The sequence below is a fragment of the Centropristis striata genome, chromosome 20 (assembly GCF_030273125.1).
Source record: "Centropristis striata isolate RG_2023a ecotype Rhode Island chromosome 20, C.striata_1.0, whole genome shotgun sequence".
Lineage (NCBI taxonomy): Eukaryota > Metazoa > Chordata > Actinopteri > Perciformes > Serranidae > Centropristis > Centropristis striata.
This window is the reverse complement of record NC_081536.1, coordinates 22477744-22491168: the sequence shown is the minus strand read 5'-3', so window position 1 is coordinate 22491168 and position 13425 is coordinate 22477744. Positions and strand designations below refer to the sequence as shown.

The 13425-nt window shown below is 40.4% G+C and overlaps 1 protein-coding gene across 2 annotated transcripts in view; it reads left to right on the top strand.

Moving 5' to 3' along the window:
- The window catches only part of ehbp1 (EH domain binding protein 1), a 152217-nt gene that overhangs the window by 101243 nt on the left and 37549 nt on the right, over nucleotides 1–13425 (top strand). For both annotated transcript variants that reach the window (XM_059358968.1, XM_059358967.1), the window contains 4 exons: nucleotides 2237–2391; nucleotides 8326–8464; nucleotides 8876–8976; nucleotides 12671–12794. In XM_059358968.1, the coding sequence (XP_059214951.1) occupies nucleotides 2237–2391; nucleotides 8326–8464; nucleotides 8876–8976; nucleotides 12671–12794 (519 nt within the window). The remainder of the gene's footprint in view (nucleotides 1–2236; nucleotides 2392–8325; nucleotides 8465–8875; nucleotides 8977–12670; nucleotides 12795–13425) is intronic.

Here is a 13425-nt window from a genome sequence, read left to right as displayed (position 1 = left end):
ACTAAAACTAGCAAACTCACTCTAAAAACTAACTGAATTTGAAAACAAAAATTCACAACGAAATTAAAACTAAAACTAATGAAAAATCCCAAATTTTTATAACCTTGGTGTGAACAGATTACTTAAACATGGGAAAACCGCAATAACTAGATATTAACTAAAAATTGGTCTCAGACCATCATAGTAATGGTTAAAATCTGTAACTGTGGAAACATACTTGCAGAATGCAGGCAACTTCAAGTGTTTTTAAAAAAAAATTTTATATACATTTTATAAACTAATCTCATCAAATCTCTTGCCTGTCCCACACCCTGTTTCTTTTCCTGCAGTTATAATACTCCTAGAACTGGATTTACATCCAATTACTACCATTAATTAAGGCAGAAAGCAACAGAAACTCTAGATGTTTTTGATTTTTTAAAATTAATCCAACATTTTCTAAATTAATAGAAAACGATCACCGCTCCACTTATTTGCCCCTCTGACCATTGCGTCCTACTCATTGGTGCTTCACTCAGCAGGAATAAACTTACAGTATACAGTATGCTGCCATATTGTTGGCGGTGTTTTTTTCTATTTTCTTTCATTAGAAACTTCTTTAAGTAGTAATTAATAAACTCTGAAAAGTGCTCCCCAGACAAAAATAAAATCATATCTTCAGGAAAGCATTCGCTCAAATCTTCAGAGGTAAACTAATTACTTTGTTTTGTATTTAATTTATTTTATTTGCTTCCTCAATTTCCTGCCGATGTGAGATAGGTGAGAGTACAGTGAAGGAGCAGAAGAAACAAACATGAAAACAGACAAATGCGTCCTCCGGCTTTGAAGTGCAGTATCTCTGCACTTTTTTTTCCTCTCTCTCTTTTGTTCTTTGTTTGTGGAAATTTGTATGTAGTTTTTAAAGAAACGGATGGCGGTGATTGTAGAACTAAAGTAGCTGATACCACACATTATCCTATAAATGTTTCCCCCTCTGTCATCACTTTCCTGCAGCCCAGGTCATACACCATCCTCCTCTATGTCCTTCTGTTTGTTTGTGTGTTTGGAACAAAGTTCAAAAATGTGTGTCTTGTGTTTGCATCTGTATGCATGCATCATACGAGATATATATGCGTGTGTGTGTGTGTGTGTGTGTGTGTGTGTGTGTGTGTGTGTGTGTGTGTGTGTGTGTGTGTGTGTGTGTGTGTGTGTGTGTGTGTGTGTGTGTGTGTGTGTGTGTGTGTGTGTGTGTGTGTGTGTGTGTGTGTGTGTGTGTGTGTGTGTGTGTGTGTGTGTGTGTGTGTGTGTGTGTGTGTCACGGAGGGAGGTGACACATGAAACGGTTACCCTCCTGTTCTTTCATCTTCTTCAGTGCAGTGGTCTGGCCTGGCAGGGGAGCTGTGGTTACCATATTTTTCCCTGGAAAATAAAGCTGTTTGCAGCTACTGGAAGGCAGAGAGAGAAAGACTGAGGGAGCAGGGAGTAAAGGACCAGAAGGAAGGATAGAAAAATAGAGAGAGCAAATTAGAGATGCATGGAGGGAAAGGGAGGGAGGAGGTTAGGTTTGACAGATGGAATGAGAGGAGGGAGTGAGCAAGAGAACTGCAGTATAGTTTTGGTGAAAATGAATGTGAAAGGTGCTATAAAGGAGATTATTTCAGCATTGATGTGAAAATATTTTGGCTCCTAAAAAGTGGATCATCAGATCTTTTTTAGGAAGGAGTTTTTAACCTTAAAACAACAAAGAAACAAATATTTGTGCAAAGTTTGTTTATGGTTCTGACACAAGACAACCTGGTTGGAAATACTGATGATTTTAATACAAAAATAGCAAGATTTGTTGAAAAATAGATTTTGGTGTAACGGAAAAAATAAAAAATAGGCCAGTTCATTAGGTAACTGGTTTTCCCTTTTTCGCTGTGTTATCCTGTGGTTACTGCCGTGTACACTCAGCATCCCTCTGCAGTGCAAACAGGACCCAGGCTGCTGAGTCTGTCCAGATCTCTATCGTTCTCACACATCATCCCTTACCACTCAGTTTGTGTGTATATGTTCCTTATCAATGGCTTTTCCCTAGTGTATGCGTGTGTGTGCATGAATGCTAAATATGTTGTCCCTCCTTCACTGTTCAATTTTGTAGTTTGTGTGTACTGTATGTGAAATGCTGTGCTTGTTTGTTTGTTTTACACTTTTACATTTTGTTGTATTTTTTATGTATACACTGTTTTTACTCATTATTCGTTTTCTCTCTCTCCAGGTCCAAACAGTAAGCACGTGGATCTGAAGCTGAAGAAGCTAGTGGAGGTCAGCCCAAGAAGAGTCGCCTCCCCTTCATCCCCGTCCTCCACCTCCTCTTCATCCTCACCAACTGCCTCCTCCACCTCGCCAGTCAGCCCTGCAGAAGGATTGGAGGTACGCACATACTCACCTCACTCATCACTTCGTTTCCTTTCTTTCTCTCCATCTCTCCTTCCTTTTATCATTCTCTCTGTATTTTTCTGTCTCTCCCGCCTTTCTCTCCACTCCATCAAAGGTTCAGTCCAATCAATCAGGTCCGATTGACCCAGTTGACCCTGTGTACACATCAGTCAGTTGGACCACTTCATGTAAGACCATAGCTGATCCCTCTCGTGTCCATATGAGTCCGTCTAAAGCCACAAAATACACACACTGGCATCATAATGCTCTACATAACATGTCACAGTCCCCTTGTATTGACTATGACCTTTTCAGACAGCTGTGTGTGTCCGTGGAGAAGGGGGGTTGTTGCTGCTAGATGTGTCTGTCTTCTGATGTGAATACTGAGTCAACAAGAAGTAGTCGGCTAGTCTTAACATCTGTTTAATTGATTTTGAATGTCAAGTGGAATAAGGTGAGTGTGTGTGTGTGTGGCTGTCAGTACATGTGAAACCCTCTGTGCTTATGGCAACACAGGGTGTCTTTGATCATCGATTCACATAAACACCCTCTTGTGTTCAAAGCCTAAAAGGCTTAGTCCTTTATGGCCAGAGGAGTGCGTACGTGTGTCACCATTTGACCTGGACAGAAGCAGACTGGACATTTGGTTGACACCTATCCAAAACACATTACCAAACATTGTGGACATTCAGTGATTTGGTTCACCTGATATGTTTCAATGAACAGTGACAGTGAACTCAGCGGTCAGCACCTTACAGATCAGCTGTATGTATGTGTGTAGGTGAACATAAAGCCACTTCATTTATAGAAATAATGGTAAGACTGGTACACATATTCAGCATTAACTTCTTGCTTATCAGTGTGCATGTTAGTACCAAATTGGCTCTCTAGTCATTGTAAAGATGTTATTAATGGCTTATTCTGCATGACCGTATTGTACAACTAACAGGTCATTAACTTAGAGTTTTTCTTCAATACAACACACTATTTACTGCTTATTGATAGTGTTGCTCATCTGCACATATACTTTTATTACAGAACGATTCAATACGAATCGATTTGATTTGATTCTATGGTTAATATTTGTTGTAGATATTTTATAGTGTGTCACTCACAAGTTTTACATTTCATTTATCTTCTGATTCCCAATGGAGTTAAAAATATGTTTTATTGTGGCTCTGAACAACAAAAAGACAACAAACGTCTTTCTACATTTATAATAATGTAAAGAAAAATCGTTCTAGAAGCTTTTTTTCCTTTCATGATCTGTTATTTCCCCCAATCAGATTTTTTATGGATATTAATTCAAGTTTTAAAAAAACAGTAGAGTCTGTCATCATTTGTCATTTCCATTCAGTCCCACGTGAAGGCTGATCATTACTGAGTGTGTAATGTTCTGGGATATTAAATAATTAATTTATCACCAGGATCGTCTATATACAGACACAAATAATAATAAAAAATTATATTATATAAAGGCATTCCTGTGCCCCTGAGCAGGACACAGTTCACAGTAGAAATACACAATACAGCTTGTTATTCATGTGCAGCTGTTTGTTAAACAGAGAAAACACTTATTATTATTATTAGTGCATGTCTACAGTTGTTAAAGTGATTGACAGCTGATCCAGCTGTGACCCGCTGCCGCCGTCATTAGAAACGGACGTCCCTTCATATGACGCTTCAGAGGGATGGATGTCTCATATCTCTTAAAACTTCTCCTCTCTCCTCGCTTCGCTTCCCTGCGTCTCTCCATGCATCCCCGGTGGGCGGGACTAAGACGTAAGTGAACGGATGCAAAATAAGAGACTTGGGAGAGACCAGAGAGACCCATAGACTTGCGCGAGAACCGTTTTGCGGGCAGCTTCAGCTCTCACGTTGTTGTGTGAAGCCGCCAACCGATTCAAAGTCTCACGATACCCGATCCATGACTCTACAACTGATTCATCTAGCAATTCATGGCTTATTGGTATCGATTGAGGAGGCTGCTACCGACGCAGCCGTATCTCTCACTTGTTAAACCGTATATCCGGTCGCATCGGTTTATCGTTCAAACCCCTACTTATTTATAGTTAGGGAGGAAGGAAGAAGATATGCATGAATAACAATCATGATAAGCTTATGAGGTGGTGGTAGTACCGCAAGAATAGTTATTCTCACTCCGTTATTCAAGTCCAAGTAACTTTAAAATAATTTTGTTTGTCACAGACTGTGACATGACTAAGGCATTAATACGTGCTTTATTATGAGAGCCAATATGCTACAAATATGTATGCTAATAAGCAATGTACAGAATCAACAGATTTAACAATTAATCCTATTTATCAACAGAACTGAATTGTATTTCTAAACAACCCCTGACTTAAAACTAGAGATTTTGTCACTGGTGCAACTGTTTCTTGTTTTTGTTTCAAATAATATCTAAATATTAGTGAGCTGATGAACAACAGTGTCATCTAATCTTACTAATTATCACCATCTTGTTAAGAATATGAATGGTTTGCACAATAGCAAAAATCAGGATTAACTGTTGGATTGAAGGTGCAACAGGTCAAATTTTTATGTAACATATCATGAAATGCTCATAATTGATCAAGTGTTTGATTGATTTATTGGACAATACCAACAACTTAAAGATAATTTTAACAGAGGCTGAAATTTCTGGTATTAAAAAATCAGTTTACAGCCCAGCTGAGTGAACTATAATGGTCAAAGTTGCTTGAAAATTAAAGATGAATGACAGAGTCACAAGGGGTGCCAAAAAATGTGAAAACATCATAAACGACAGAGTTTAAAGAAATTATCTTCACGCTCTCATGCACAATGTCAGATTTCAGGCAGAAATCTTTTTAGATAGATGGATAGTGTACATGATTGTACGCAGTTTTAATGTTGCAACACCGTTGTTATATACATTAGCCATTACTAATACCTAACTACCTCTCTAATGTTCCCCATGTTAGTGCCATTTATTTCACTAATGCGAATATAGTCAATGAATCAATGAAATGGATATAGTCAATTCAAAACTACGAAACTAAATCAGTTATTTCGTAATGGAAGCTTTTTACATAAACATAAATGTGTTTGAGTTTAGTTAGTTCAGTTGTATGACTTCTTCTGTCCTTTTAAAAAAAAAAAAAAAAAACTGTATGGTCCCAAGAGGATTGGGTGTCCCAAAAGTCCTTCAGGCGGGTGGAACGACCTGCAGGAACATCACAGACAGACAGACACACACACGCATACATACACACCCTCAGTCTCATTAATGATTGTGTGTATGCGCAGCCTCATAGCGCACGATAAGGGCATGCGACGCTCAGCAGACTGCAACGTTAGTCACGCAGCCCCCTGCATGCACATTCACAGACACGCACACACCAAAAGCACTGAATCACCACTGCAACGATGGCAGCGATAAGAGATAAAGAGGAAGAGTGAAAGAGTTAAAAAAAAAAAACAGGAGGGAGGGAGGGAGGGGACACCCCAATATCTGCCTGTCCCAGCGTGTAACAGGGAGACGTGTGTGTGTGTGTGTGTGTGTGTGTGTGTGTGTGTTTGTTAAGACAGCATTGAGAGATAGAGGTGTTGTCTTTGGTGTTCATTATCACATTGGTGTGTTTATGTGTCTGGGTGTAAAGTGGCAGCTGCTTTAACTCTCAAGCAGTGCTGTTCAACCTCTGGTGAACATGTCAGATTCACAACCGTTTAAACAATAAGTAATAATTGGACAGATGCGGCCAGTGTCCTAATCAGTCTCCCCAGGGATTTACTCTTTTGCTAAATCAACAGTTCCTGTAGATATTGCAAGGGCTTGCAGTTTTTCACCAGACAACATACAAAAATGTTGTTGTTTTTTTAAATACTTTTTCCTGACTATATGACAAGGACGGCCACATTAATCCAGTAAATCCTTGACATCCAATTATCAGTGTCTGTTACACTTTTCCTGCAAACTTAATATTCATAAATTCAGTAACTTGATAGACTACTGTCCATATCAATTTATGGTGAAATGAGTACTTTGTTGAGTTGCTGGCTGGATTGGAATCACACTCCCATTGCTTTAAGTACACACACTTTACTTTTTATTCCTTTAATTAAAGCTGTCTTTGCATATATTCTCTCATCTCAAATGTATACATTTCCACAAAGTGTACCTGGCATTCACTGCAAGAAGAGGATGACCCTTATATTTATCTGATAAAGGCTTGTTATATGTTGTTATGTTGTTATATGATGTAAAGTTACAAGAGCACCCAGTTCACTCAGAGGAAGCACACCTCTGGCATTTAACATTTTCTTAAGAGGGAGGGGCAGAACACAAACCCAAAGTGTCGATATCTGACGACCTTCGATGAGAGTCGGCAAACAACTATCTTTTCTCCAGAATTGTATTCTGCAGCTTTAGCTTTGATGACAACCAAACATTAATTTGGAGCTGAACAACAAAATTTTGTTCATTGGGAGATGGAGAGAATTCCTTTATCTGCCAGTGTTTCCCTTCTCACATTTCCTGCAATCAGTCATTTAAATCTGTCTGCCTTAGGGGTTTGGCTGCACACACACACACACACACACACACACACACACACACACACACACACACACACACAAACACAAACAGTAGTACTTTCACACACCCAAGCTCTGGCGTTATGTTTTAAAATCTTTAATTGGGCATTTTGTATACAGCACTTCATAAATAAATTCCCTTGATTTGAATTGACATGAGGTTTTAAGAGGCTGGTGGAATCTGACAGACTAATAGACAAAGCTGTGAGACTAACAGACTAATTGCTGACATTGTTTTTGAAAGTCAATAATCTGAAGCTAAACTAACAACTCCCCGTCTACGGCTCGTTCCCCGCCCACACTGTCTCTATTAGTTTCCTCGCTCTGCACACGCTGCTTGACTATCTCCCTCCGTCTCAAGCAGTGGAACATGTTTGCCCTAATTGTCGACTTTATTACACGTTTCGCCGTCTTATTAGCGTTGCCACAACGTCAATCTTACCCGGAGTCGGTTTCTTTTCCACTCGGCTTGGCATATTTGGAGGCCTGGTAATAAAGCATTTCTGCACGCCGTTTTTGATAGTGGAAGAAGCGAGCGTGTAGCTTTTTAACACATGTTCACTTTGAAAACAATAGCGTTTTTTTGCATTTTGCATAATCTGAATATATTTTCTGGCTCTGGGTTTTGTTGAAAGTCAAGTTAATTGCCTGCTTTTTGTCTCTTTCATGAGTGAGGGAGGGAATGAGTGTGTGTATGTGTGTGTGAGAGTGAGTGTGTGTGTGAAGAGAGGTATTCAAGCAAACCACAATGTAGCTAACATATCAACTTCTACCAGATTCATCTCATGGCCTGTCAGTAAGCGTGTTTGCCCACACATGTTTACATGTGCACTAATGGGGTGCGTGTGTGTCTGAGTGTGTGTTTGGTCACAATAATCACAGAGCAGCTGTGAAATCCTGAAACGGCTGCCTAATAAAAGCCTGAGAGCAGATCTAAGTGGCTGGTAGAGGCTGACAGAATAATAGACGAGATGTGGAGAGGCTGCATACTAATCGTTGACATTGTTTTTTAAAATCAATAATTTGAAGTTTGACCAACTTCTCAATTTGTGTTTAAGGGTTCACTGCTAATTTTCTTTTAATCTTTTTACAACACCCTTTGTTTAGTTTTACTGTCTTTGTGCATTTCTTGAAGTTGCATGTTGAGAAAAAACACACAATCTGTGGCTGATTTGACAGTGTGCTATCTCTTTGCATATCACCCTAACCTTCTTTGGTGTTCCAAGGTTTTAGAGCAACTATAGAAGTACTCTTGCCTTAATTTAATACTGTTGAAAGCCCTCCATTATATTTCTGTGACATGTAGCACCAACATTAAGCAACATTTGTCCACATTTTCTCTGTGTTTGACAGAATAACGCTGAGGAGTTACGAGCGGAGCGGCTGCGCAGAGCGACAGAGAGGTTGCGTAGCCCCGTAGTCTTCAACAAGGATTCTGCAGTCAGAAAAACCCAGCTGAAGTCCTTCAGCCAGTATGTGGAGAGCAGACCAGGTGAGGGACAATGCAACACAAACGTGCACACACACAATGCATATAGTATTTACTCAGGGAGGTATGTTTGCACACTGCGACACTTCACTCGCATACATTGAGTGCAACATGTGTGAAAGATCAAGTCGGTCCAAGGTCTACCTTTGATTCTCTGAACAATAAACAGCTCCAGTAAAAAGTCTTGTAATTACAATTCTTGTATTGAATTATGGTTGAGGCAGGAACTTCACCAACTCCGCTAACCACCTTGCACTCTTAAACATGTTAAACAACATTTATATGCTATCATATATCAATGACACAACAAAGGTAAATCCGAAGTAAAGCTCAACTTCTATGTCCATCTCAGTGTGATTGTCTGTATTTCCTTTTTTCCCCCTTCAACCTCCTTCATGTCCATCATCTCACCAGAGGTGAAGAGGCAAAAGTCTATTCCTGAGGATCTGAAGAGGGCTGAGGAGGACAGAGGATCACCGACAGACCTTGATATTCGCAGGCCATTTGAAGAGGAGGTTTGTCATTTTCTTTCTCCTAAATCATACTTAACAACAACTACCAGAAAGGGCAAGAATATGAGTTAGTGCCATGATACTCTACAACTGTGTGATTCAGCTTCTGTTTGGTCATGGCCACCAGCTTCCGTTTGGTCTACTTTGCCTGCAGCTGTAGCTTTATGAAGGTTTGTGGTGAGCTTGTCAAATAGGAGCATTAGGGACTATGGGTGAGGTAGGAGGTTGTATCCCTTAATATTTCTCCTACTTGGCCTTTTTTTATTCCCTGTTAGTCAGCTTTTTCTGTCTCTCCTGTCTTGTCTTAGATAAATCTATCACTGAGCTCTTCTGCTTAAATTTCCCTCCTCCTCTTCACCTTGTCTATCACTCATCCTCATACACACACACACTTTTCCTCTCTCTCTACTGTCCTCTCTTCTCCACAGAGACACCCAAGTATTGATCTAACAAACTGCCATTTTAATTATTACAATGGAAGATATCAGCTGCCATTTAGAGATGTGTGTGTGTGTGTGTGTGTCTGCAAAGAAGTTGTGTGTGCTTACATGTCCTTCAAGTGTACACACACACACTTACGCTCTCTTCTTAGCCTGTGTTTGAACTTGTGTGTACATAAGAGTGTGTTTATAAGAGTGCTATTATTTCATTGAGTGTGTATGTGAGTAACTGTGCCACTGGAGACCACGGGGTGAATCTCTCTTCGCAAGCAGCCCGCTCCTACCCTCGACCCTGCACCCTCCACCCCAGTCCCATGTGCACACACACACTCACACACACACCCTCCTCCTCCCAGTGCCTGGGCCCCAGGGTTAATGGGTGTTCAACCTTTCCATTATCCCGATCAGCCAAGAATTACCTGCTGAATGATGTTTGCATTAATATAATATATATGGTAATTTCCCTCCTCTTAATTACGGCTGGGCCGAGCGCGGCAAGGGGAGTGGGCTGATCATGTGTAAAATTGATTTGCCAAGGAAAAATATGGTGATAGAGCGAGAGCGCGCAAGGAGGAGGAGGGAGGGGGGGGGGGGGGGGGGGGTGCTGGGAATCAACACACACACACACGCATGCACAAATCACACGTGCACAGAGCGACACACTCACACATTTGGGAGAGTACAGAAAAAGTGCTGGCCTGGGTGGAATGAAAAAAAAACTTTCTCTCTCTCTCTCTCTCCCCCCCCTCTCTCTCTCTCTCTCCTGCTCACTAGTTCTCCTTCCCATTAAGAAAAATGAAGTGCATCAGCAATAAAATGGAGATATTTTTTCGGATGCATCCTCAGTAGTGAATTTGAATAAACATTTTCCTCACTCAGAGGAGTTTCTCTGGAGAATAGCAAGCAGACGGGAGACAGAGGTGAAGAGGGGTCAGAAATAGAGTGTGTATTAAGTGCATATGGTTATAGTGTGATGGGTGTGTGTGTGTGTGTGTGTGTGTGTGTGTGTGTGTGACTATGTATGTATAGTTATGAAGTAGCTGATGTTTGTGTGTATGAGAGGTTGCAAGCAAGACTTATCTGAAATGACAGAGTGTGTATGTGTAGGTGAGGAGAGCTGAATGTGAGGTTTAGTTTGAGGGACTATAGAGACTCCAAACCTGCAGAAGATTACATTGCAGAATTAAGTATTAAAGACAACTTGTTACATCATGTATGTGACATTTTCGCAGTTTAAGAAGCTCTCCCACTGATGCCGTTGTCTCTCTAGATCAGGGGTCGGCAACCTTTACGAACAAAAGTGCAATTGTTGGCCAAATATAGACTAAAAAATTCAGAATGGAGCCGCAAACCTTATTTTTAGCCTTACAAGAAAGAAAAAACTAAAATGTCTTAATTAGCCTATCAACATTACTAATAGGTCATAATGAGCATTTATTAATATGATTTTGTCAGAATGCAGCAAAGACCCAAGTGCATATCTCAGGAGATACGCTGGACCGTAGGCTTTCGTAAGCAATGATAAACAGTTGACATAAATGTTTAAAAACAATGTTAATACTGTATATAATTACACATTTTTACAATAAAGATTACAGATTGATTTGGACGTCCACCAATTATAAATGAAAATTATAATAGAGTTTTATCTCATATAATTTTTTTTGTCACAGCCACAGGGAGCCACTGCAGATGGCCTGAAGAGCCACATGTGGCTAAGGAGCCGCAGGTTGCCTACCCCTGCTCTAGATATTGATTTTCCTTTACCTTTTTTAACCACTTTTGAAACCTGTCATGTGAGACAAACACAGAGGTTTTAAATAATTGATTTGAATTTCTTCCAAAAATTTTTTTTTTTTTAAATGTTTAATTAAAGTGTACAGGACCACTAAGGACTTACCACACTAGGGGTGTCCACTTCTTTAAAATCAGCAATCAAAGATGAAGGGCTAAAACTCATTGAGAGATGACAGCCCCAGTATTTTTGGTGCATGACAATAAAAAAGTAATAGAAAAAGAAGAAGATAAAAAGCAAGTACTGCAAAAGTCAAGAAGCATATGTGAATTTGTTTTTTAAATATTTTGTGCAGGAATGTGAAATTTAAAGAGCAAATATGTGCAATTCACAGAGATAATAATACAAAAGATATTTGGCAATTCAACACATAGAGACCGATGTGAAGACTACACCTGGCTCAAGAGCTCACTGCTATAAGAGATTAACATGATTAATTTATCATCAATTAATCATCACGGCTGGATAAACTGCATCAATGTCAGTCATGATCAGAGCCTTTGATGCAGGAGTGATTTTCTGTACAGTAAAAGTGTTGCATACCTTGATGTGAAGGAAGTATAAGTTAACTCCTGTCGCCTCAAGCTTTTTATCTCCTGTTTATTTTGGCTGCTGCCTCTTAAGTCAGTCCTTCCTGATTGATTATTAACCTTTAATTCACCACACGTTTATGTTAAGGAGTTAAAAGGAAAAGATTACATATACGACTAATGCCTTAGCACATAGGCATGTCATATTCATTATTTGGAATAAGTGAGATTTCAGAAGACTGAGGTGGCTTTTTTTTTAAGTGTTCAACTTGTTTAGTCTCATTGTTAAGGTAATCTAATTAGTTTATTCATGATTCAGACATATAATTTACTTTGCTTGAGCTTTGAACTTGGAAAACAAACATTTTTTATTAGTTACACAGCCAGTGTTAAAATGTGCAGGTGCTTACTTGGTAGTCTGGTGTAAATAAAGCTTCTATTACACTACTCTGATGAGGTATTTAAAGCTTTACTGCTCATTTTGCCATAATGTGGTTTTGAAAATATGAGAGAGGAATTCAAAAATACCAAAGAAAGCTCAGACAACAGAAGAGGCAGCAACAGTTTGTCATTCGCTGTTTGTTTTTGTCTCTTATTGTGAAAGTAAACTCTTCTCTGGCAGAATTCCCTTTTGTTTTGTGGATGAAAGATTTGTACATACATTTTCACTCTCCTCCTCCCTTTGCTTTATATCTCCACTTTTCATTTCTTTTTTCATTCTGGTCCCTTCTCCTTTTTTTCTTCCTCTGCTTTACCTTTTTGCTTCATTCCTTCTCTGTACTTCTCTATTCTCCCTCATTCTGTCTCATCCCTCTATCCCTTTTTCTCTGTCTCTGTTTAATGCAATATCGCACTACTCTTCCTTTTCTCTCATAACCATTCTCTCTCTCCTTCTCTCTCCCTCTCTTTCTCTCTCTCTCTCTGGTTGACAGAAGGCGTTCAAAGACACCAGTCAGTATGTGGTTGGGGAGCTGTCTGCGCTGGAGAGCGAGCAGAGGCACATAGACGCCCGAGCAGCTCGCGTGGAGAAGAGGCTGCGCTATCTCATGGACACAGGTACCCCAAGCCCAATTACACTGGAAAAACTGTTTTGGCAAATTGAGCGTACGCACGCACATACACACGCATGTACACTCAGGGAGTTTGTGTGTGTGTGTATTTATGTGTGCGTTTGTGTGAGAGAGAATCTTTGAAGCCCCCCCTCTCCCCCCCTTTCGGTTGAATGTTGCACGACGGAGCGCTGGGTGGATATGAAAGGAGGGGATGGGGGGGTGTGAGGGTGGAGGAGGAGGTGGAAAAGGGAGGGGAAGGGTGGGTGGGGAGGGAGAGTAGGAGTGTGTCTCGGGGATGGGAGAAGAAGGGAGACCTCTCTGGGCTGGGGTGATAAGGGAGCCCTTCATGGGGGAAACGATAACTGGGTGCGATAGCGGAGCCCCAGCCGAAGTCTCCGCTGCAGCCGTTTGCCAGCCGCGGCCCCAGCCAGCCAGCCTGCACACTATTGAACAGTGCGCTCAGCCATGCACGGCTACACACATACACACGCATGCACCCTCCTTCCCCTAGTACATATCTGGCCTTCATTGATATGCTGTATAAGGAAAGACGGGGGTGAGTTAAAGGGAGGTGAGAGGGAGAGGCAAAGAAATGTAAAAAAAAATTTTAAAAAAAAAACACGAGGCAACACAAC